This window comes from Eupeodes corollae, chromosome 1 (assembly GCF_945859685.1).
Source record: "Eupeodes corollae chromosome 1, idEupCoro1.1, whole genome shotgun sequence".
In the NCBI taxonomy this organism is placed as follows: Eukaryota; Metazoa; Arthropoda; class Insecta; order Diptera; family Syrphidae; genus Eupeodes; species Eupeodes corollae.
In genome coordinates this window covers 299,891,158-299,918,486 of record NC_079147.1, presented here as the reverse complement: position 1 = coordinate 299,918,486, position 27,329 = coordinate 299,891,158, and the positions used below count along the sequence as shown (strand labels likewise).

General features: G+C 32.9%; 1 protein-coding gene across 1 annotated transcript in view; it reads right to left on the bottom strand.

Moving 5' to 3' along the window:
• The window catches only part of LOC129941487 (serine/threonine-protein kinase unc-51), a 97,037-nt gene that overhangs the window by 9,049 nt on the left and 60,659 nt on the right, over nt 1–27,329 (bottom strand). Inside the window, exons 3-9 of the mRNA XM_056050125.1 lie at nt 16,763–16,850; nt 7,957–8,082; nt 7,800–7,873; nt 7,523–7,683; nt 7,250–7,389; nt 7,095–7,181; nt 36–204 (exon numbers count right to left, since the gene is read on the bottom strand). Of these exons, the coding sequence (XP_055906100.1) occupies nt 36–204; nt 7,095–7,181; nt 7,250–7,389; nt 7,523–7,683; nt 7,800–7,873; nt 7,957–8,082; nt 16,763–16,850 (845 nt within the window). The remainder of the gene's footprint in view (nt 1–35; nt 205–7,094; nt 7,182–7,249; nt 7,390–7,522; nt 7,684–7,799; nt 7,874–7,956; nt 8,083–16,762; nt 16,851–27,329) is intronic.

The window sequence follows — 27,329 nt, the reverse complement described above, 5'->3', positions numbered from 1 at the left end:
ATTCGAATAAAACTATTAAAAAATAAATAACTTACTTCTTTTCATATTCTACGACATTCTGATCTTCTGGAAGATTCTTCGGCACTAAGACAAAATCATCAGAATCTTCAGGACTACTTGATGAACCGCTATTTGCTTCACTGTCACATAAAATGCCGACATTTGTTATTGTGGCTATAATGGCTGGATTTTCTACCTGTGATTCTGTTGGAGAAAATATGACATTTTTTAGTTTAAACTAAATATACATTTTTAAAAATTCAAACTTTCTGACATCTTCTGAACTTATAGATATATTTGAGGACAAAACCAATCTTAATATAACTCAAGTAGTTTAATAAAATTCAAACCAAATTCTTCAATTTTATATAACGGATGAATCGCAAGCGATCGCCAAACCCCTCTTTCACCGAGTCACTAGTAACCTCTTTCGAAGTCCAAAAACACAATAGATCTAAAACTAGAGGCAACCTTGCCAAGAGAAGCCGCCTCTGGCTTGATGGGTTTTAAGCAGCCACCAACAAGAAACCTATAATTTGCTGACGAATTTTGGTAGGAAAATGCAGGCAAATAGCTTCTAGCGAGAGCTGCTTACGAGCTCTGTGAGCAGAAGAGGAAGAAGAAACACAGATTTCACAGAAGGAAAGAGCGAGAGCATGAGAAGCATGCCGTCGAAGATATTGAGAGATTGAAAATCAAAAAAGAAGTTTGAAAGTTAAGTACATAAACCGAAGGCTGCAAAGACGAATGTGGAAACACCATAGTGGAACCACAGTCAATTCTGAGGATATGGAAGGGGAAAATGCATCAAGGGGAAGCAAACAAGAGAACCTTTCAAGTCGAAGGCTTAATCTTTATCCATTGATGCAGAAGTCCGAAGTTTCCGAGATGTTTTTAAAGTTCAAGGCTCTCGTTGAAAAGCAAAGTTTTTGCATACTGACAACGGTATGTAATATTGCAATTCAAAGTTTCAAAAATATCTATCTGGATTTGACATTCAACACCAAAAATCAGCCCCTTACACCCCTCAACAGAACAGAGTTGCGGAAAGGATCAATCGAAGCATTATTGAGCGAATAAGATGCATGTTCTTTGATGCAAATCTTGAAAAACGTTTTCTTGCAGAGGTGAAAAGTCAAAAATACCTAAACAATTATGGTATTAAGTCAAACCAGATTTAAAAATGTTGAGTGTGTTTGGTTGCAAGGCATTGGAGCATATTCCAAGTGAAAAAAGAAAGAAACTAGATGCCAAGTCTGTAGAAAGTATATTGCTTGGATTCAGCACTGAGTCGAAAGCTTATCGTGTACTTAATATGGTAACACAAAATGTTGTTGTGAACCGCGATGTTGTTTTCGTTGAGAATTCTTGGAGTGAAAAGTTAATTAAAGATAAAGAAAGTACCCTTTTGTTTCCTTTATGGAAAACTGTAATGAACCAAATGCAAGATCTGAGGGAAACGATGAACAAGAACCGTCAATTCAGCGTGAATCGAATGCTGTTTCCTTATATAAAATTCGATATGAGTTCCATTAAAACCGAAAACGAAACGGAAGACACAGTGATGGATCACAAAAGGTATGCAAGCTCAATAAATCTCTGTACAGATTAGAACAGTCCAGTCGAGTATGGAATGAAAAGTTGAATGATGTGTTCTTGGAGGCTGGTCTAAAGCGTTCTGATGTCGATCGTTGCTGTTTACGTAGATGACGTTCTGATTTTCTCCAACGATGAAAGTCAAGAATTATTTGCTAAAGAAAGCTTAATGAAGATGCATGTTTAGTTGTAGGAATTCGAAATTCTCGAAATAGGACAGCTGGAGCAATTGGGATTGACCAATCGCAATATATTTTCGAAGGGCAACGGCCTAGTCACTGATAAAGCTTCGGTTCCCATCGATCACCGAGATCAAGCATCAGTGAGCGTGGTTAGTAGAAAGATGGGGGACCGTCTCGAAACCTACTGCGTGCTGTTTTCATGTGTTCTTTCTTTCTGTTGTTCTTTCTCTTCTGTCCTTCTGTCTTGTGTTGTTATCACCTTACATAGCCTTAGTTGCTCAAGGTGCTGTGTTCTCTACTCTGCACATTTATGTGCACAGTAGTGTGAAATGTAATGTAATGTAATGTAATATTTTCGAAATTCTGAAGCGATATGGAATGTTCGATTGCAATCCAGTATCGCCACCTTTAGATTTGAATCAGAAGATATCGCTGAAAATGTCCCCAACTGCAGAAGAGAAAAAAAAATGTATGTCTAAAGTGCTATACATGGAAGCTGTTGGTTTCCTGCTGTTTGTGACTCAAACAAATATGCCGGACATAAGTTATGTAGTGAATTTGCTTAGGTACAGCAACAATCCAAGGAAGACACACTGGATGGCCATAAAGCGGGTCTTTCGATATTTGAAAGGCACTATAAAAAAGAAACTTATTTACTTGAAGGAACCTACCCAGATTCTAGGATTCTGCGATGGCGACTGGGCAAGCGACATCAATCAGAGGAAGTCAACAATAGGTTATGTTTTTACGATGCAACGCACCGCAATTACATGGTCATCAAAACGACAACCAACTGTGGCACTTTCTACAAATGAGTCGGAGTTCATGGCTATGGTTGCTGCTGTACAAGAATCAATGTGGCTCAAACGTTTAAAGGCTGAATTGTTTCCAGAATGTTCTAAACAAATGGTAATTTATTGTGATAACAAAAGCACTATTCAACTTGCGAAAAATAACTCATATTCAGCCAGAACCAAACATGTAGATACAAAAACAAAAATTTGTTCGAGAAAAAATACAAGATGAAATCACAAATTTGAAATACATTCCAAACAAGGAAATGTTAGCCAACATTTTTCTAAAGCTTTGTCATCTACCAAGCACACAGAAGATGCTAAGCGATTAGGATTAATTAGTTAAGTTACTTTAAATTTTGTCATTATTCATTCAGAGAAAGTGTAGTTTTAAAAGAATGAACACTTGACATTTGTTTATAATTTTACCATTAAACACTGAGTGAATAATAACTTTTTCTTTGTAATTTATTTTTATAATAAAAATAAATAAATACTCTATTCTATTTCTGATTATCAAAGAATAAACATAGTTTTTAATTCCTTCCCGAATTTTCTCGGTTTATTGTTTTAAACCCGTTTTTCATCACTGTCTTCAAAAAAGGGCCTACAACACCGAACGACGTCTCGGTCAAAATGTCACCATCGACAGACGTAACTTTGAGGTAGTAAAGGGCCAGCGCTGATATCAAACGAAGAATCACTCTTGCTAACCGCTGTTTCATTTGGCAATTGAGTAGCAAAGTGACCAAAGTGTCGCTATATAAGACATTCATCATCCCCATCCAACTATAGGGTATAGAAGCAGGGACTATGACAAAAGCTGATGAAAGCACCTTGGGTCGTTTGTTTCCGTGATCTACGGTCCCGTATGCATAGAAGGTGAGTGAAGGAGAAGATGTAACGGAAACCTATAGAGGCTTCGACATAGACTTAGTCGGAAGGATAAAAGTCCAACGAACATCTGCACAATGAGCTGAAGCTTTTGTTTTTATTTATTTTGCGTGCAGGAGACCTAAGTTCATCCATCATAAAGATATATTAAGAATTGTTTGAATCTAATCACTCACTAAAAAGTTAAATTAGCAAAATGTAAGTCGTGTCTTATTATTTTTCAAATGAAATCAACTGAAACTTTAATATTTTTTTTAGCGATGAAGCTCACTTTTGGTTGCGGTTTCTACAAGACTGCGACCGGCGCAACATGTCACATAGTTCTTGACACAATTCATTTATTGAAAGAAATGTTAAGGATAGTTTCCAGTTAAATTGGTTAACTAGATCGTGCGCGAGCCGCTCAACCACTTTCTGTGAGGATATTTGAAGTCACTAGTCAAATCCGGGGCTGATAAGCCCAAAACAATTAGCGACTTGAAGGAAAACATTCGCTTCTTTATTACCGAAATACGGCTGCAAATGTTGGTAAAAGTTAAAAAAAAAATGTCTTCCAGATTAGACTACGTCCACGCTAGCCTTGGTGTTCATTGTAATCCAAAGATATTGTTTTTCGATAAAAGTAAATTTCACGTCTAAAATCTTTCCATTTCAAAGTTCTATACCTCTAAAAAAAATAAATACAAATAAAATAAATTAGGTGATTCAAAAGTCCATTAAGAACTATGGACTAGTGACTTACAACTCTCAACCATTCCAATCTAAATCTATTACCTCGACTTTGTTGAAAAATGAATCATCTACCCTATACCAACATTCCTTGGATTCTTTTAAACAGCAACGCTTCATCCGAACTGCCGTAAGTTCTCACCAATAAGTTGGCTGAATACATACGAAATTCAACATATAACAAATCACTCTCACCAAACTTAAAATTTGAGCAAAAATGGTTTGACTATGACTGCTACAAAGCTTAGAAAAAATCGTTTGCACTTCTGAAAACACTGCGGTCATCAAATGATCTTCTATTAAGAAGCTGGAAGCGAACGCAAGTTATAAAATGTTATGTATGAAACAAATATGCTTATGATAATAAAAAAGCAACTGAACTAGGCTGTGTTAAACAAGGCACCTGGTGAACCCCTATGCTTCTCAACCATTTCAAAGTTATTTTCAATAAAATCTTTATGTTTTCCGACATACCTTCAACGTTCAAAAAATTTGTCAATTTCCCTAAACACAACAAAGGCTAACTAGACTCTCCAGAAAATTGCAGAGAAACTTCATTCATGAATGTAAGACTCGAAAAATGGATCGAACAGAAAAAACTTTTCAACGATCGATCACATTTTTACACTACCATCTATAGTCAAAGCGTTTCAAGCACTTAACAAAAAGATCTTCGCATTTTTCGTTCACTTTAAAGCTGCTTTTGACCTAATCAATACGAATGCGCTTATTTATAAGTTGCCACTTGGAGAGATGCACACGGGTACAAAGGCTGCTGTCTGGAATGGAGTGAGCTTTTCATAATGGTTTAGCACCAGCACAGGACTCAAACAAGGATGCCCACTTAGCGAGGAACAAAATCCTCGTTATACTTTCTTAATCACCCGAAGGTTTACAATTGATGATCAATAGGTTATCTGCATATTGTAACAGATGGGGACTTTCTCTCAACACAACAAAATCCAAAATAGTGGTATTTTCCCGTACACAAAGCGCTTTTAATGGAAGAAGCTGGAAATATAATGGTACGCAATTGGACGTAGCACAAGATATCAAACATCTAGGCTTGAAATTGAATCCAACATTAAATTTCAAAATCCATTTATCGGAGAAAGCCAAAAGCTCAGAAAGTTTGATAAATTTAACATGGAAAAATATCTTCTCTAACAAACAAATCAATTTATCAACAAAATACAATATATTATTCAGAAGTGAAATCTACTCTCTTGTATGCTGCTTAGGTTTGGGGATCTGAAGAATATGAAGAAATCGAAAAATTAAATAGGAATTGTATAAAGAAACTTTTCAACCTACATCTGAATACGCCTAGTTATGCCTAATAAATTTAGAGGCAGGACTTCCAAAACTTCTAACAAGCACCCTGAAGTCTCAATCTGACTGTCATCAAGGTCTGCAGCAACCATCATTGCACAAGACTTTCGAAAAAAATCGTTTATATGAGCTGAGAAACAAGGATTGGTGGTTGGCAAGATGGCAATCTGTTGGCAATGAGTGTTGAGTAAGATTGGATGAAGATTTCAGCAATGTAAACCATGTGAAAGTGCAAATGTACAGCATCATAGAGAAAAATGAGGACACAATGAGGCATTCACTGATAGAAGAAGCTCAATCCTCATTCAGTAGATTAATCTACAGTCAGCTCAGCTATAATCTTGGTTCCAGAAATTATTTCAAGGATACTCTAAGTTATGAAGATCCCTAATCTTTAAAGCAAGATGTGATCAAAGAAGATTGTCTACATTTCATATATATCTGTCCAATATTCAACACTCAAAGACGCTACTTTTTCGGAAAAAATACTCTTACCATACAAGAGACTATAAACATCCTTAAAGACCGCGATTGGAAAAACATTAAGTACATTTTTGAAAGAAAGATATTTACAAGTACAGATTTTTATTAATAACAGAATTCTATTAAATTCAAAACATACACAAATTTAAATATTCTTATTTTTTTTTGTCAACCTGGCTGACGGCAGAGCCATAGCATCTAAACTCAAAATCTTGTATACAATTTTGTATATTAATGTAAATAAATGAATTACTTACTACTACCATTCCTGTGTGCAAGTAATGTTTTCAGGGATGGAGGGGATCTACAGTTTTAGGCCAAATCCCAACGGCTAATTTGAAAAAGCACTTTTCATGACAAGAATTACTCTTGGAGGATTTGTCAATTCCTCACAAGAGTCATGACTTGAACCCACAGACAGGCAGGCACATGCAGGGATTGAACCCAAGACTTCTGGGATGACAGTCCTACTCACACACTATCACTCCATGGGTATTACTATTGAATATTTAAGATAATGAAACAATAACTTTTCCACCACTGCTTGTTATATTTTTTAGAATATTCATTAAAGTTAGCATCTTTTAAAGAAAGTTAGAGGAAAAATATGGGGTATTTTATTTGCAGTTAACAGAAATTTAACAAGACATTCTGATTTTGAAATAAATTAATATTTAAGTTCACCACACTTTTATTTGTTTTTTTTTGAGTATCACTTACGTAAAAAGAACATACAATTTGAATCAACAGTTCTCAATGAATATAATTTACTGCGTCGACATTCACAAATAAAATTTAGCCAAATAAATTCAGAAATAATTTTACTATCCACCAACAACTTGAAGTGATTCAAAAATCAAAGACGAAATGAGAGAAATGTAAACAACAAGCAAAACCACTTTCTCTTCATCTTAGACAAATAGTTGCCAAAGATCTATCGAGATATTTATTTATGCCTCATTCTAATCATAAGATGATGCAGTCTTTCTTAAAATAGCTTTACAATGAACACCGAAAAATTTATAAGTATCTTGAAATAAAATTCAAAACAATCATAATATTAAAAACACACAAAAACACAAACCTGTACTTGGAGATTTTTCCAATTTATTTTGTAAAGGACTTGGAGTTTTGGGCGGTGTAAGATTGGTTCCCAATGGTGGCATATCAACTGAAAAATAAAAAAAAAACATATGACTTGAGTATTTTATATGAAATTATATTTTGAATTCTATTTACCTGCTGCCTGCTGTGCTTGCCTAAGTCCCTGCAAGAATCGATGATTGAAAAAGCTTTCAAATGAAATACGGTCCTTGGCATTGCGGCGCAACAAACCCAATAGTAAATCACTCAATTCCGGTGAAATACCATTTGGCATTCTTGAACACGACGACGGGAAGGAAGAATTGCATGACAAAAAAAAAAAAACGAAAAATAGAAAAGAAAACAAAAATTTAAATCATATAAAAATGGTGAATTAAATTGTTTGTGGTAGTTTTGAAATTTACTCACTTTGGTGCCAAATTTGAATTTTGTTCGTAATAGAATTTCAATTCATTTGGGGTTTGAGCATAAAATGGTGCCTTTCCGGTTAAGCATTGATATACAATTGTTCCCAGAGACCAGAGATCTGCTTTGGCATCATATTGTAAAGACATTATAACCTCAGGAGCCTATTCAACAGAAAAATTGAATTTAATCAATTTTTAAAATAAATGTACATTGATTTGTGAATTTATATCAACTTGTTTTTGTTGAATAAGATTAAAAAGCATGAGGTTTCAATTACCATATACATTGGAGATCCACAGAGTGTAGCTGCCATAACACCATCATGAAGGAATCGAGCAAATCCAAAATCGGCTATGATAATAAAATAAAAAATGGATTTATTAAGTTAGACAGAAGAAACATTTTAAAAAACTTGATAATTTTATGAGACTTACCAATTTTAAGCGTTATTTTTGAGGGCTGCGGCAATGATTTTCCATAACTATGCGAGAGTAATATATTTTGGGGTTTGAGATCACGATGAACGATTCCCTTGGTGTAGAGGGCTTTCATAGCACCAGCTGTTCCAAACGAAAAAAAAATAATGAATAAATTAAATTCTCAAAATTGTGCTTATGATTATGATAAAGTAAACATAATTTGGAAGAGCGAGTAAGAGTAAGGAAGAGTAGTAAAAGTTCACAGGTCCAAATTTGTGGGAAAATGTTTAGAGAGTAGGAAACAAGTAGGCCTACGATTATTATACTAAAAATCCCCATTTCACAAAAAGTGGAATAGTTATAAGTGAAAATATTTTAACATTTGAATGGAAAAAAGTCTTTCACTTTTTCAACAGAAGAAATTGACTTTTAATCAAAAAGGGGAAAAGGTTAACCGTGCAATATTTTTTAAAAGGGTTTTATTTTAAGAATGGGAGAAATATTAAATTTAAGCCATAAAGACCTTCCATATTCTAGACGTGCGGTCTCTTTTTTTTAACCATACGTTTGAATTTCAGATGCCACAAGCGTTTCAAAAACATGATATATGGAATTTTCAGGGAGAACCCGGTTTGGGTAGATATTTCATATTCTGGATGTACGGCTGATACAAGAATTCTGATATTTGGTAGTACGTTCGAAATCCAGCTACTACCTTCATCATGTTTAAAAACAGTTAAAGCGTTGGGAATAAAGGCCACAAACGGGAAGGAAAAAAGAGATGGGTAAAGGTATTTCAGATTCTTAACGTGCGGCTGAAAAGGAATCTCTATACTTGACATTTCTTTCGGAATTAAGCTAATTTATTATTTATTTAATTATATATTTACATCAAGTAAAGGTCTTGTTAGACCAATAAATAACACAAGTTTTATTTTAAATATTATATATTAGGTTATGTTAGGTTAAAGTTGCTGTCCATGATGGAATCGGACACACTTAGGCCAGTTTAATGGCCCATTGTGATACCACATGAATCTTGAGGCTTCCTCCTAAGCTTAATGAAACCAGTTTGAGTCCCTTACGAAACGTGAGAGGCTGATTATGTTAATACGATTTAGAGCGTTTAGATCGTTATAGAAGAATTTTCCTAGGTAATTCTTGGGTTTTTGAGCTAGAGCCGGGCATGTACAGAGGAGGTGAAAAACTGTTCCCTCCCTTTCCTGATTCATACAGCTTCTGCAGATATCATTTGAGAATATCGCTTTAAATCTAGTGTAAGCCAGATGACCTGAAACGTGGTGATGTTATCCCACCTGATATTTGCCTTCTTCATAACGTCTTGCATCAGCAATAGTTTACATGTTGCAATTGGTAGGTCAACATTAGTCAAACGCGGTAGAATGGACTGTATTGTACTATTTCTGGCAAAGGTGAATATTTAACTGTTGTGGACTGTTATATAGTTTGTAGAGACAGAGTCCAGAGATTTGATAGCGGCCTGACCTTCTGAGAAAATACGAATATCAGATGTTGATATCACGTTTTCTTTAAGCCAGGACAAGACTTCTTTTATCGCCAAAAGTTCCGCCCAAAACAGGCTACAATGATTGGGAAGACAGAATCAGAGACTTAATTTCAGTCTTTCAGAGTACACACCTCCACCAACTCCTCTATTTATTTTTGATTCATCTGAGTAAAAGTGGACTGACTCGTCTTCTAGCAATGCAATATCCTCCCAGAAAAATCTGGAAGGTAGGCAGTTGAGGGATGGTGTAGTCTGTGTGCAGGGGAATTAATTCTAAATACTTAAGAATTACGGAGTGGCTAATTTTGTTGTTAACCCACCGCTATGAAGCTTTGAGGCGAAGAGTAGAGCTTGCAGCTATTTGTTTGTACGGCAGATGGGGTTGTGCAAAGCGATCCACTTATAAATAGCCAAGCTGTATGTTGGACTTTATTTATTTTGTAGCAGTTTATAGCCTATTCTAAAGCAATCCATCATAATGCCACACCGTACATTAAAATCGGTCCCATTTCCTATGTGCATAAGTATAACCATTGCTTAATTCGGGGTTGTAAGCCCGATTAATTATCAATTGCTTTTTTGCAAGAAAAGAGAGCTACAGTAGCTATTTGACTCATTCTTGTATATTGTGTTTTCAATTTAGTTATTTGTCTAAAATAAGATCCAGTTACTTATCATCGTCTGAAAATTTTAATTGGATTCCTTCAAGAGAGGGTTAACAAATGGAATTGTGTATTTCTTAAAATAGGACATATTCGGTTTTGTGTGAATTAACACCCAGTCCACACAGCCCAAAGTATTAGTTTGTATAAGGCATAGTAATAAGAATTCTTTAAGGGTGTTAAGATGCTTTTATCCGCTTAAGCAAATATGATATATATAACTCTGAAACCCTCGATATCCAAACCAGTTAGGATAATATTTGCCACCAGGTTTCAGGAGAGGGGATTGAACACAACCTTGCGGTGTCCCTCTACTAACGAATCTTCCTACTTGCTTTCGATGTGTAACGCCGTTTCCAGCGATTTACCTTTACAGTAGGCTTGTTGAGACTTGAACAGAAGTCTTGTACCAATACGTGCCCTTCAATGGATATCAATCAATATTTCTAAGGTCTTAAAAAGGAATGATGATAGACTTATAGGTCATAGATCCTTAGGGTTGCCTTGCGAGCATTTACCTGCTTTGGGTATAAAAACAACTTTAACTTTTCTTCATGCCGAGGGAATATGGACCAGATATAAACAGCTGTTAAAAATTGCCTCAAGGATTAATGTGAGGTTTCTTGTAGTTCGGCTGGTATTATGCCATCTGGTCTTGCAGATTTAAATGGTTTGAAGCTGTTGAGAGCCCATTGAAGGTTGTCCCTTGTGATCAGGGCTTGTGTATATGTTATATTGAAACTTGAACGAATATGATTGTTTTAATTTGCGGCTAGAGAACTACCATGGAAGTGAGTATCCAGTAGTGAGTACAACGATTCTTCACTTGAAATTGGCCAGGATCAAACTGCATTAGTTAAAGAATTTTCCGTAGCCTCGAGGACTCGGAAGTTTTTTCTATCATGCCACATAAGGATCGCTTAGATTTCCTTAGTGTCTTCTTATAAATTCATAGGGATTCTTTGTAAGAAGTGAGAAGCTACAACAACCCTAATCAATGCTAAGAATAAAATGGGTGGGAAAAAAGGTGGACATTTCACATTCTTGACATGCGTCTGAAAAAAAGAATTTCTATTCATGACATTTCATTCGTAATTAATCTAATACCCTTATAATTCTTAAATACATTGGGAGCGTTAAAGGAAATAAAATGAGAGTGGTAAATACAGAGTTTTATTCCGCATTCTTGATGTACAGCTAAAGAAATGCATCTCTAAGCATGACAGTACGTTTGAAAATTGAGACATTCCCTTTATCATGTTCAAGCACATAAGGCGCCATGGGAGACATAAACAGAGTAGAATAAAGCATTTTACAATGAACGTATGGTAATACTTTTTAATGTAGTAAATAAATTTCGAGACGCTATAATCTTCCCGATACATAAAAAAGGATCCTTGTTGGATGTAGCGAACTATCATGGAATTTCTTTTTTTAATTTGACTTATAAGATTTTATCAATCTGTCACAGAAAAGTCTCGCAACGTGGATTGCAGACCAGAACCTGTTTAAAGAGACAATAGATAATATTGTCATTGTCAGGAGAATAGCCGAAAGCTTTATTAAACAGGGAAGAAAATTGTATGCATTCTATATTGACTTCAAAGCAGCATTCGACTCAATAAACCGATGTGCTTTATACTACAAGCTATATGGCCTGGGCTTGTCTCTGAAGTTCGGACGCGTTCTAGAAGAGCTGTATAGAGGAACGCAGGCTGCAGTGTGGAACGGAGCTGAGCTTTCTGATTGGTTCTTCATAGATGACCTTGTGGTGGTGTTGATTTAGCAGGATTTCGTATTAAGGCATTAATGTTTGCTGATGATATAGTAATTTTTGCGTATTCTCCAGAAACACTACAACTTATGATAAATATTCCAAATGCTGTCTTTGGAATATTACAGTCAATACTCAAAAATCTAAGGTGATTGTTAGCATATACATAGTTCACTATTTGTATATACATATGTATATACTTTTTTATAAAAACACTTGTGATATTTTTATAGTTTTAATATCGAACAATATTGAAGTTCGATATTTTTCAGTTTTGATTTTATTCGATCATATTTTCTTGAACAATAAATATCTTGTTTAATTTATGTTGAATTACATTACTTTAGCCGTTCTAACAGGTTATGGGCCCAGAACCCCAACAATTTTAATATAAGGAATTAATTAAGGAAATTATAATAGATACAACAAAACAAAAAATTCAAGATGGAAGAAGGAAGATCGATTTTCAAGAAGCTGAACAACAACAACTATCAAACATGGAAATACAGGATGGAGCTGTTAATAATCAAAGAAGATCTTTGGGAAGTTATTGTTGATGCAGCACCTAATCCTGTTCTTGCTACTTGGACCTTGAAAGATGGGAAAGCTCGTGCCACAATCGGACTCGCAGTGGAAGATTCTCAACTAGTGCATATTTGGAAATTGAAAACTGCTAAAGAATGCTGGAATGCTCTAAAGAAAGCACACGAGAAGTCAACACTCTCGAATAATGTAACGCTATTAAAGAAATTGTGTCGTATGCAACTTCAGAACGGACGAACAATGGAAGACCACATTTGTGATATGCTGGACATTGTGGATCGTCTAATTGGCTTAGGCGAGTAATTAGCAGATCATCTTTTGGTTGCATTTCTCCTAGGAAGTTTACCAGACGACTACAATTCTTTGGTGACTGCTCTTGAAGTCAGAAGAGACGAAGAGTTTACACTCGAATTAGTTAAAGAAAAGCTGATTCAAGAATATAAAAATAAAAGTGACAAAACATCGAAGGGACCGTTAGAAGATGCTGCATTGAAGACTAAAAACTTCAAGTTTAAATGCTATTCTTTTGAAAGAACCGGAAATTTAAATAGAAAGACTGGCAATTACAATTATTAACAAATGGGAACAAAAACGAAGCAAATAGTTCTGGCAGTGGTATATTGCTTTATTGCAAACTAAAAACTATTTTGAAAGAACAATAAAAAATACTAAAAACTGACAGAGGTGGAGAATTCACTAGCAAAAAGTTGAAAGATTATCTTAAGGGGGTATTCTGGTCTAGAAATTAAAAAAAATCGATTTTTTTTTCTTTTCATATTTTCATAGTTTAACTATTTAAGAATATGTCTACGAGAGGATTTTCACAAATTCAAATTATTTTCGGAGAAATAAGTATTTTGCTGAGCAGCCATCCAAATCGGTTGGGCTGCAACTAATAGAACAAAAGACATAATGGGGTACTTTAAACGCGTTTTTCTCAGAACTGTCTTTTTGAATCTGATACCCACGATTTCTCAGGTTCTGCCGAACCGATTTACTTGAAATTTTAAGAAAGTCTTCTTTAGGGACTTGTCTATGTCCGGAACTACGGCCATCCCCAAATTTTCATTTTTACTATTTTTAACAAATCGAAGAATGTTCAAAAAAATGGTAAATTACTTGTATTTTTCTTTAGACAGTCGGCATTTTGTAAAAAAAAATGTTTGTTACTTTTCCGTAGTTCCAGACATTGCGACATTATTGTAGATTAATAATCTTTTTTAGTTTTTGATTTCAGATTTCTAGGAGAGTTAAAATCGTGGGTATGGTCACGCACCAAATTTTTGAGACGCACCACTCCATCAGCTGATAACTAACGGAATTTTTATTTTTTTTTTACTTTTTTATTTTTTTTTGTATGCTTCTAATGAGAATAAATAATGTATAAACAAATTGATGGTAAAATTTTTGCTTGCTTTTTTCTACAGCACTTCAAAAATTACCTAAAATTCATGTCTCTAGACCAGAATACCCCCTTAAAAGTAAAGGTATTAAGCAGCAGTTAACAGCCCCTTATATTCCACAGCAGAATGGTGTAGCTGAGCAAAAGAACCGGAGTCTAATGGAAATGACATTATATCATTAAGAAACTTCGACATAAGTTGAAAGATGTATCTTATAAATATCTACTTGTAGGATTCTGTGATGAATCAAAGGCATACAGACTGTTGTATACAGAAACAGCCAAGATAATCAAATCCAGAGATGTCAAGTTTAATGAAGAAATGAATGCCGGCTTGAAAAAATTACCTGATGTGACAAAATATGAAGATGATTCTGCTTTTGAAGTTAATCTTTTTACCAGCAAGAACCAAGGAATCGACAACTTAACAAATACGATTGAAAATGAGAAAATGAAGAAATTGTTGAAGATGAAAACAATGTTGATATTGAAGAACAGTTATTAGAAGATGGCAGTACTAACTATTATAGTACTTACTATTCTGAAGATAATGTTAGAAAATCAACAAGAACCAACTGAGGTGTACCTCCTAAAAAATATGGCTATAAAACTGCTTACTCAAATGAACCCACAACTTATAAGGAAGCATTGAAAAGTTCTGACAGTGCGCAATGGGTATGTGCCATGGAGGAAGAACTGCAAGCTATGCAAGGAACAATACTTGGGAGTTGGTGGAGTTACCGAAAGGTAGAAAAGCTATGAACTGTAAATGGATATTTAAGATCAAAACATTAGCTGATGAATCAAAAAGGTATAAGGCAAGACTTGTGGCGAAAGGTTTCTCGCAGAAATATGGTCAGAACTACGACCAGGTGTTTGCCCCAGTGGTGAATCAGACGACTCTTCGAACACTTTTAGCGATTGCATCAATGAATGACATGACAATACAACACATAGATGTTAAAACTGCATTCTTGAATGGTAACCTAGAAAATGAAATTTTCCCCCAGGATATGTAAAACGCCGAAAAGAAAATTTGGTATGTAAATTGAATAGAAGTATATATGGTCTCAAACAATCAGCGAGATGTTTGAATCAAAAGATAAATTTGATCCTAATTAACTTTGGATTAAGAAGGGGTAAAGTTGATAGTTGTTTGTGTATAAAAGGCAAAGGTGACAAAATTATATATATACTAGTTTATGTTGATGATATCCTGGTTATTTCAAAAGAACAGAATTTTATTTAACAGACAATTACAGAAATTACAAAACATTTTGAAATTACTGACATGGGAAATTTGAAGTTGTATCTTGGAATTCAAATTAAAAAAGAGAAATGGAAAGTATTATATGCACCAAGAAAAATACATACAGAAAATACTTGGTACCTTTAATATGTCAGATGCGAAGACATCCAAAATACCTTTGGATACTGGATATTTCAAAAACCAAATGACGGATGATGAGCTTTTAGACGATAATAAAATTTATCGAAAAGCTATTGGCTCACTTCTTTACTTATCAGGAAATACAAGGCCGGACATCAATATGCTAACACCCCTTCTTAATAAACACTTCTTAAGTAAAGTCTTCATCGTTCTCAGTTAGACCAGCCAGGAGTCTGAATTTTGATTGTTTAATATTCTGTAATGGTTTCGTAAGAATGTATGCAACCATTTCTTTAGTTGGACAGTAAATTACTTCTTATTTATAAATTGGACTTCTTGGAATAGCCGTTTTAACAGTGATGATCTTTAAGAAAGGGAGTGAACGAAATACATCGAATCAATTAATGGAATTTCAACAGAGAAGATAAAGAATGTGTTAACGAATACAAATACCTAGGAGTAATTTTTTCAAGCAACTTGAATTTGGAGAAACATTTTAGCGAGAAACTACAAAAAAGCAAAAACATCAATTAATATCTCATGGAAAAGATGTTTTAGGAACAAAAACATAGCTCACAGTAGTAAATATAAGGTATTTGCAGCAGTTGCAGAAAGTATTCTTTTGTATGGCTCACAAGTATGGATGCAAAAAGTTTCACACGGTGGAAAAACTCTTTAACACATTATGTGAAAAAAAATACTCCAAATTACGTAATTATGCTGGAAACCGGACCTTTCTATCACCCCTATTTATATAGAAAAGCAAGCTGATTATCTCTTGCACGTTTTTAGTATGAACGAATACCGACTTGTGAGAAAACTAGTAGTAAAAGCTGTAGAAGAGCTAAATCACTGGTACAGTGAGTGGTTGAGTCTCACAGAAGGATGCAATTAAAATTATAATTTAAATGTGGAAGATGTATCGCACAGTAAAGATCTTATCTACAAGGTTATAGCAGCGGTAGATGAGAAGTGTAGAGCACAATATGCCGCTGAAGCAGTTGGGTCCTTGTTCAGAACAACTTACAGTAGGCTCAACCATAATCTCGCATAAAGTAACTACTTCCATGATGCAAATAATGTAAACGTCATTGCTACAATGGTCAAGTTAAGAAACGAACTACTCAACTTGAACTTCATACCGCACCTATACCCGATTTACGACTGTAGTGTACTATTTGTAATTTAACAGAAAGAGAGAAAGGCATACATTTCATCGAAAAGTGTCCAACTTTGAGGGAAACTAGAAGAAATATTCTTGAAAGTGACTTTTTATCAGATTAACAAGTTCTTAGTATGCTGAATGAGATGGATGTCTCCAAGGTCTAAAGCAGTATAAAATATGATTGACTTATATTTGACTTTTTTATACATTTGTATATGACTGTGTACTTATAATAAGGAAATATTTTATTGTTTAAGGAAAATTAAGGAATACTTAAAATAATTAAACCTTCCACTTTTATATTCTAGAAGTAGAACTAGAATTACATACAAACATTTTATATTCTTTTCAACTTACCCAATTGTATTAAAAACAATCGTACTGTATCCTCACTTAGAGTGCCTTGTACACTTAGATAATCAGCTAAGTCTCCTCCATTACAATACTGAAATAAGAAAAATGGAAGAACAAAAGTATAAAAAAACTATTTTAATAAAATATTTAAATTTGTGATTGCAAGCTCCTGACCTAAAAACAAGCTCAATCTTAATTCTTAATAAAACAAAACAAAAAACAGACAAATAACCTACAAAACCACCCACTTAGGATAGGTATCATCTCTCAAATGCATCATCTGCATTTGAGATGATCTTGCAGATTCATTTTTATTTTATTTTGTTTCAAAGTAATGTACATTAAAACCTTTATTATAATTGGGGTGACCATAACTAAAAGACTACAAAAGTTAGGCATAATTGACACTTTTAAGATGTTCTTTTTTGACGTCTAATCATTTCATCTCACTTCGACTTTATAAATAAAAAGAGATACAAAAGTTAGGTAGATATAAATTTTGCTTAAAATGAGTTACAGAGAGATGAAATGATAAAACGTCAAAATATATTGTTTAAAATGGCTACGTTCAATCTTAGACAGATAGGGTATCCGGATACCTTTTTGTTAGTGTTTCACGTGTAAAATAACATCTGAGATGTCAAAAAAGGAATCCAAAGGTATCCAAGAATTTCTGGGGTATGTAGGTATCTGACAGAACAGGTGATTCAACACATGTTTGAATTTCAAGTAACTTTAAAATTAATTTCAGCTTTTTGTATTTGTTGGTAAACAAAGAGATACAAAATGACGGTTGAAGTTGGACTTGAGGGTGTTCTGTTCATAATAGACGATTAGGAAGCTATTAGCCTCCAAATTTTAGAGGTTAATTATTATTAATCGTACAGAATTCGAACTGAGCTAAGAGGAAATTTAACATAGATTACAGATTAAAGTTCTCTCTTATTTATTAAATTGTTACGCACCTATCAATTCATCATCGTCCGACGAATCAGTTGAATTATCTAATAAATATTTTATCCTGCACAATTTTGACTGCGAAGCTTAAATGTTTCTTTGCTTTTTGTGAACAGCTGTAAGTTGTTTTTATTTGTTGACAGCTATCTCAATACAGCTATCCAACTCGTTCAACAAGATATCTAAAATTCAACCTATCCAAAATACCCTATCCAACGTGAGATTGAACACAGCCAATGAGTTACAGAGAGATGAAATGATAAAACGTCAAAATCAATCGCCCTTAAGGAATCCAATTACTGTCATTAGAAACGTCAATTGAATACAAATTAAAATGTTTTTTTAAATAAGAGACAACTCTTTCCTAATAAATGACAGTTTGTATTAAACATTGAAGAGTAAATTTAAGGTGCTAATTTTTGAAAATATGGTCACCCTGATTATAAAGTTGCATTAGGGGGCGCGACTGCTAGTCTCACGCACTTATCACTTCATTTTTTTTTTGCCAACAAGTTTAGGTTCATATACTTTATCAGCGAAATTATTTTAAATTAACTATTTACATGTTGTGAACATTTATGCGCCATAAGTGTAAACAACTCATCCGGTGGCCTTCAAAACAAAAAAAAGCCAACTGTCACCACCGATCCGCTGGGGCCGCCACCTTCGCATTGTTGCACATCATATGGAACTTCCCATCAAATAATAAAATAGAGGTAGTTCATAGATGAGTTCATATATACACAGCTTCGGTTATGTCTAGAGCAATGGAAGAAGCATCATTGTGCCCTGACATCCAACAGTTTTGCCGATTGAAGGCGATAAAATGTTTACAGCTGAGACAGTTTAACTCTACATTTTTATTACGACTAGCTAGCTCATCCAGTAAAGTCTTTAGTTTGATGATCTATGAAACCCGTGTCGTGTCGACGTCGCGCCATTATTCATTTAAATTAGGAATAAGACCGTTATAGCGATCTGTATGGGCATTATAAATTTCATATGACTGACAGTTCTATTCAGATCTATCTCTATAGAAGGAAGGATTGAATACACACAAAAATTATCCCCTTATTTCCATCTTTCTTTTTTGTTTGTGCGACATCTAGCAGATGTACGAGTCTAACTCGTTTTAGGTTTTAGAGTAGTTTTTTTTTGACATTTTTTATTATCGACACGATTTAAATTCGCAATCCAAAATGAAAGAGAAAAAAAGAAAATAATTTCTTTGGGTTGTCTTCAAATGAATTACAAACATCAAACCGGCACCCGTTTTTATTGTATGAATTAATCATAGGCTGGTCCCCTATATTTTCACGAATATAGATTCATTTGACGTAAGGAATAATTTTTGCATGCGCTTAAGTGTTTTCTCATTTGGAAAGCCGTCCTTATACAGAAAATGTTTATTTAATTGAAACATTTTAGGGATTTACAAGTATGTATAAATTTGAAGCAAAAAATATGTAAGAAATTTCAACTGTACAAAATTTACAAAATTAAATTTTAATAGGCCTGTTCAGTTTATTGCATTGCATAGAACTGTCATAAATAAAACTGTTAAATTTTGTCTGACAAATGTCAAGTTGAATAATGTAAAAATGCAGCAGTCATTCCAAATTAGCGTTTTACTCGTATGTAAATAAAATGCATTGACTGCGTTCAATTTTGTGTTGGATAGGCTATCCTGGATGAGTAAATCTTTAGATACCTTATAGAATGAGTTGGAAAGCTTAATTGAGACGCTTTTAAGATTCGATGGAAAACCACTTTTTTATCGTCTATTTTCTTTATATATTTACAACGTTTTATAATTACTTCTCACAACTAAAACTTCTGTAATTTTTTGATGCAGCTACCAAAGGGTGTTTTTTGGAGGTACAGAGCTTTAAGTTGACAACAATATTTCAACTGGTGGCTATTTTGTCAGCTGTCAAGTTATTTATTTAGTTTGGTTTTGACGCCTGAACGATGCTTCCGAGTGGGCCCAAAACCAGATTGCCGTTTATCCCAAATTAATTCTTTAAAAACAATGCTTGAGAGAACGTAACGGGCATTTGATTTCTAAATTTTTCGTTCATCAACTGAACACCTATGACGTCCGGCGTCGTGTCGGCCGGCGCACAGTGGCCCCGTTTATGCAAAACTGCTAGCAATATTTATTTTTCGAGTGGGTCTACAATGCAAAACTTTTTAGTTCACTGGATTCACAAATATTTGAAGCTCCAGTAATCAAAAAATTATTCAATTTGGGTTATTGGTATGCCTTATAGAGAAGGCCAAAGTTGAAGATTTTTTTATAAATGATAATTTTTTTTATTTTTTTTTCTTAACTTTGAATGTAAAAACTAGAAAAAAAGCTTCGAAACGCTTTTCGTTTTTGTTTTCATAATATGTATTGCAAAAAAAATATTTTTTAATTGTTTAATTTAATGTTTTTGAAAACAATTCTTTTTGCACACTTTTCTGACTTCAAATTGTATAGAAAAAAAGATTCAACGAGTGGTCCTAAGATCTCAACTGATTCAGAATCCTTATTTTTTTCTTAACATAAATCCAAAAGATCAGCTTCGTCAGTTTGCATCGTTTCTTATGAATTTCTTTTTTTTTTTGTGGTGTGGAGAAGTTATAATGAGGCTCAAAGTAATACTGAAAGTTTTCAATTGCAGAGAAGTAGTGAACGCAGTTAAATTTGGGGAGTATGCTAAGAAAACAGCAGAGTTTTTAAAACAAAAGTATCCTGAAAAACGACTACCTTTTCTACACAAAATATTGGTTCATAGTCAAAATATCATTGAATATCAATCACTACCACTTGGAAAACTGTCAGAAGAAGCCCAAGAATGCAAACATTTTCACTCGAATTGGTACTTTTTCTTTTTGCTTTACTGTTCCAATTCACTTAGATTACTTAAAAAATTGATTTTGACGATTGCATATTAAGGGTATGTCTCCCGCAGAAGCGAACTCAGAACTCATGTAAATGAATTTGAATGTATTAGTGAAAGATCGTTACTCTCTTCATTATCAAATTCAAAATTTGAATTTCCAATTACTCTATAATTGCCTCTTGATCTTTTTTGTCTCTCAGAGCGAGGGATATATTTCCGCACAAGCAGCCAATCAAAGAAATAAGAAATAGAACAACGTTGCATGATAAACCGGTTTTTTTTTGGTATGTCTAGTTAGGTAGATTTGTTGTTGTCTTTTGCATATGGTTCGAATTTTATAAAGCAAGTGGGTATTTTGCTATCGAAGGAGATATTTTTTTCTTGAATTTCTTTTTTTGGTCGACATTTTCTAATTATTGAAAATATCTATTTTATTTTAATATTTTTTTACTTCCCATTGGAAATTATTGTAATGGGTCCGATTTGTCAAATTGAAAATTTTGACATTTCTCGAGGTTTCAAGGTCTCTAGAGTCAAAATAAAAGGATTTTAGAAACATGGTTGTGCGTGCGTGTGTACGTACGTTCGTACGTCCGAACTTTCGCGACGTTTTTTTCGTCGTCCATAGCTCAAGAACCAGAAGAGATATCGACTTCAAATAAATTTTGTTATACAGATAATAAGGCAGAAAAATGCAGAAAGGGCTCTCAAGAAAATTGCGTAGGTATTTTTTTTACCATAGCAGTTTAAAAAAAAGGTGAACATTTTGGATAACCCTAAATATCTTACGAACCAAAAACGCTAGACTTGAATTAAATTTTATATAATATATTGTAACGTGATATCAACCAAGTTTTTTTTTTGAAAAAAATCCATTTAACGGTTTTTTTATAAATCAAAAAACTGAAAAAAAATGTGTCACCTACTAAATTTTACGACTTAAATATGATTTCATCTCCAAAACAATTTTGTGCAACGAAAAATAATGTTTTTCAAATCTGATAAAATTTTGAGAAAAATCGAATTGACAGTTTTTTTATAAAAAATAAAAACCTAAACAAAAATTAATAAAAGTTGGTAAAAATTGACTTTCGACTCAAATATCTTTTCAAAACTTTGATATATTGGCTTTAATTTACTTTTATCTTTCAAAAAATATTGTTGTCAACATTTAATAAAATTTTGAGAAAAATCGGATTCACAGTTTGTTTACAAAAAATTAAAAACCGTAAAAAATTAACAAAAATTGGTAAAAATTGAATATCGATTCAAATATCTTTTCAAAAAGTTGAAATTTAGGCATCAAACTTTTTTTATCTTATAAGAAATATTGTTATCAACAATGTTGAGAAAATTGAATTGACAGTTTTTTTTATACAAAATAAAAATCTAAAAAACTTTACTCAAAGTTGGTAAAAATTGAATATCGATTCAAAACTCTTTTCATTTCATTTTTATATAAAAATCCAACAGTCCGTTTTGTCATAAAAAATAAAATCTACAAAAAATAGTACGCAAATTTGGTCAAAATTGATACGAGTACATATAGACAAACTTTTATGCAAGACAAATTGACAGACGGGATGGGAAGTTATAAGTGTGGGTCACATCCTAGCATCTTTTTTGAAATAGTTTGACAGGATTGTGCACACTGATAACTTCCCATCACGTCTGTCGATTTGTCTTGCTTAAAAGATTGTCTATCAATTTTTAGCAAATTTGCGTTTTATTTCTTGTAGATTTTATTTTTATGAAAAAACGGACTGATGGATTTTTTTTGTAAAAAAAACTGTCAATGAGATTTTCTTCAAATTTCTATCAAATTTTGAAAACAATATTTCATATAAGATAAAATTAGTTTGAATCCAATATTTCAACTTTTTGAAAAGATATTTGAATCGATATTCAATTTTTACCAACTTTGAGTAAAGTTTTTTTAGATTTTTATTTTGTATAAAAAAAAAACTGTCAATTCGATTTTTCTCAAAATTTTATCAAATTTCAAAAACCTTATTTTTCGTTGCACAAAATTGTTTTTGGTTGATATCACGTTACAATATATTATATAAAATTTAATTCAAGTCTCTAGCGTTTTTGGTTCGTAAGATATTTAGGGTTAACCAAAATTTTCACCTTTTTTTCAAACTGCTATGGTAAAAAAAACACCTACGCAATTTTCTTGAGAGCCCTTTCTGCATTTTTCTGCCTTATTATCTGTATAGCAAAATTTATTTGAAGTCGATATCTCTTCTGGTTCTTGAGCTATGGACGACGAAAAAAACGTAGCGAACGTACGGACGTATGAACGTACGTACACACGCACGCACAGAAATCTTTCTAAAAATCTTTTATTTCGACTCTAGGGACCTTGAAACGTCGAAAATTTTCAATTTGACAAATCGGACCCATTATAATAACTTCGTATGGGAAGTTAAAAAAATGCAATACCCAGGAGTGATAGTACGCAAAAAAAATCAAGAAAACAAAATATATGACAGCGAATTCACGATACCTACAATACCTCTTTACCCTTTTTTATACCTACACTACAATGTGCAACAAAACTTGCCGAAAGTTGAACCAAAAATCAAATTCTGCTTATACGATTGACTACGTAAAACCCAAATCACGAGTCCATGACCTCACATCATACCACATACTAGAAATAAAAAAATATTTCTAAGAAAAGTCTTTTTTTGTTGTATTTTCTGTTATTGTATACCGCAAGCAAAACAAAGAATACAAAAACTAAATGAGCCATGAGACCAACAACAAAAAAAAAATCTGAGAGAGGATGGGCGGGCGAAATTCTTTTGCAAAGAATTCTCTTCTTGAGCGCTGAGATGCAGTGGCATTCTTGGGAACTGGAAACTTCATTGTGTGCGTTTACAAAGAAATTTGTTGTTAAAAAATGCAAAATAGACCTCTTTTATAAAAATTAAATTAAATAAACAGTAGACGCAAGAACTTTTTACTTTTTTAAATAGAATAAACAAAATGCCAAAAAAAAATAAAAAAAATATTTTGCAATTATATAAACTCCCAATCCCTCACAATTGCACCACAAATGTTGTTATATAGAAATGCATTTTTAATTATGTTGCGACAAATATTTTTTTTTTTCAAAATCGATAGTAAGAGTAATATATATGGTCCTTTTTTTTAAAAAAAAAATTAAAACTAAAAAAATAAAAACCAGCTCGCCCCATGAATTCGCAAAAAATATTGGAAAAAAAAGAATTCATTTTGGATTTTTTGTCTAAAAAAGTTACTATAACTATTTTTTAAAAAAAAAAATTTAAAAGCAAATATCTGAACATATATTTAGAATTTGAAAAAAAGTTAAATTGACTTAGCTAGCTGTTATACTTTGGAAGTTTTATCAAATATTGCACCTATGCCACAATGCAAATTTGCCCTATTTTTCATAGTTTTCTACAATTTTTCTTGGAATAAATAAATAAATTAAAAAAAAAGAAAATCGATACTATTTATAAAAATTTATTGTTTTTTGGAAAAAAATATAAAAAAAATAAAAAATTATATTTTACACACTGCCCCATTGATTTTCGCAAGTAACTACCTGAATTTAATGATTTTTTAGTGATTCTAGTGCTGTTAACGAACAAACAATTTTTTTAAATTTTTTATTCTTTTATAAATATTTAGCCCAATATATTTTCAATCAAAACCCGTTTATTTCGTTTAAATATTTAAAAAAATGTGAACGCTACAAAGCTAAGCGCAAAGCACCAATCAATTTTTTTGCATGCGACATGCCCTTAAAATACCTCTATGTTTATCACCTTTGTTAAAAACTTCTTATTTTAACACAAACTTCTGAAACACCCTGCAAATAGTTTTTTTTTAAGTCACAATTTTTATAGCCTAGGAAATTTCCTTCAAGATAAAAAAAAATTAAGCAATACCTTTATTCGTTTAGGAAATATGATTTTTGCAACCAAAAAAGTCAAAACGGACCACTGTGAAGTCGCTAGTCTACGCCACGGATAAGTTCAAAACTGTTGACCACTTAAAGGCCAACATTCATCGCGTTATTGCCGATATACGGCCACGGAAATTGGACGTTAAGATTAGTGGTCCGAGCGGTCTTATGCTAAAAATCATATATAAATTATAATACTAGAATATTATCTTTACATAGCTAATATCTGTGGGATAAAGTAAACTTCATGGCAGTTTAAAAAAAATCAACTGTTGTATGTATTTAATATCAAAGTTATATACCTAAATCAAACACCCTTTATGTCCAAAATTTCAAGTCAATTCAACTATTGCAGCATTTATTACCCCTGTCATATATTGTTGCACATGCAACAAAATTACATTTATAAACACACCAAAACACTTTTCATAAAACAAAGATGACCGAAATCACAATCAACTTTTTTCTGTGACATGTCAAAAATTCATTACATTTCTTTGAAAGATTATGAGTATAAATATTATTAGACCTGTTTCCTTATTCTAAATTTCATGAATTGTACTATTCACACATAGATTTGGAGAGATTTTTGACAAGTTTACTATGGTAGAATTGTGAAAATTGACATTTGAATTAATCCGTATATAATAAGATGCACGACTGAATCGTACGAACTTGCTCATGTATCCAAAAAGTATGTGTAAAAATATTTTCTGTATTTTAAGTTTTAAAAATATATCTGCAAAAATTTAAACGTCATTTGATTTCTCAAAAAAAACTTTATTCGACAAAAATTTTAATTGAGAATCGTTACAGCGGTTTTTAATACATTTTTATAAACATTTATAAAATTTTTCAATTTAAGTTAAAAAAGCTTATTAATATACTTTTTACATTAGAATTTCGTGAAAAATTATGATTCATTTCAAGAATTTCGAAAAAAATGCAATATTAAAAAAAAAAAAAAAAACAAAAATAAAAACAATGACATTCGCGGAGTTTTTTTTGCTGTCTACATATATTTTAAGAACAAGTAGTGAATATTTCAGTACCTAAACATTCCAGAGGAGGAACTTATCCAACCCCTCATGAACCCGCAACACTGACTCGTTAATGAGGTTTGACAAAGTAATAATAAATTTATTGAACAAACAATACCAAAATTTTAGGCGCAATTTTACAGTTAAATCTAAATATATAAAAATTCAGCGTCATATGTATGTTCCCAGTGAACTTTTCACCAAGTCAACCGATTTCGGTGAAAGTTGGCAATTTATGTGTAATTTGGTCTAACTTAAGATATAGGATAGTTTATATTTCGAGTAATGGTCTAAATTGTTAACATATATGTTGCAAATGAAAAATACTTAATATAAAATCTACTGTTCTAATTATATATGATCATTATGTTTTCGGAAATATATTTTGACTTTGAAATAAAACTCAGCTGATCCCAAAGTTACCATCGGTGAGATGGACAAAATATGTTAGTATTGCCAAGCGTTAAAATTTCGTAATGAAACACCTGGCATCCGGAAAAGTTGTATTGCCATTACTTCCTACTCCACCTGAACCCTTGAAATCACTACTTTCTGACATTTCAAATGATTCAAAATTATTTTTGCGTAAGACACAAAAGTTTAATTCTTGCTTTCAAATGACATCATTTGGAGCATCTAAAATTTGCGATCTCTCATCTGATGGTCGTAATTTTGAAACAACATTTAAAACACAGGGCCAAGTGTACCATAAAATTGGATCATTGATGCCAATGCCAAATGAAGGCACTAAATTTCTCCAAATATACTTCATGGGCAGTTGTGAAGAACTTGTGCCAACTAGAAAATTATAATTTAATTGAACAAGCAGAAGAGAGAGCAATTGTAGTATTGTTGGAAATATTTTTAGAGAACCGTAATCATCTGGTTCAACTGTTCAAAAGAGTATTACCAAAATTGAAAAATGACAATTATGAAATTGTCATCAAAGCTGACAAAGTACCATCAGGAGAGCACGCTGGCAGATTCAATGCGCCAACCGTAGATGAAGTTGCTATTATTATGGTCGGTGATCCAGTTGACAACAGATCTATTAAAATTACACGAGATAATACAGTGAGTAGAATTTCAGATATACACCGTTTGTACGACGCACTCCAATACCCATTGATATTCTGGTAAGGACAAGATGAATATCACATCAATATCAAACAGTGTGATCCAATAAATGTAATGAATTAAGTAAAAAAGTTAGTTCAATGAATTACTAAGCGCTTCGATTAATGATTAGATATAATCAGACCAATTATATTCTTCGATATCGTCAGTTGTATGACGAAGAAAAAAATGTATAAAATCAGATTATGTTGGCTGTTGATGCTAAACAAAGTGGTTTCTTTTTCTTGGATGCACTAGGTGGAACGGGTAAAACATTTTTGCTATCGTTGATCCTTGCGAAAGTACGGTCACAAAAGAAAATTGCATTAGAAATTGCATCATCAGGCATAGCTGCTACTTTGTTAGATGGTGGTCGAACAGTGCATTCTGCTTTTACGTTACCACTAGATGTCCATAACAATCCAAATGCTATGTGTAACATTAAGAAAAGGAGTGGAATGGCTACAGTGTTACAAAGGAGTTCAATCATAATTTGGGATGAGTGTACAATGGCTCATAAACATTCACTCGAAGCATTAAATAGAACTTTGCAGGATTTAAACAGTAATGACAGCCTTTTTGGCGGAGCTATTCTATTATTATCTGGTGATTTTCGGCAA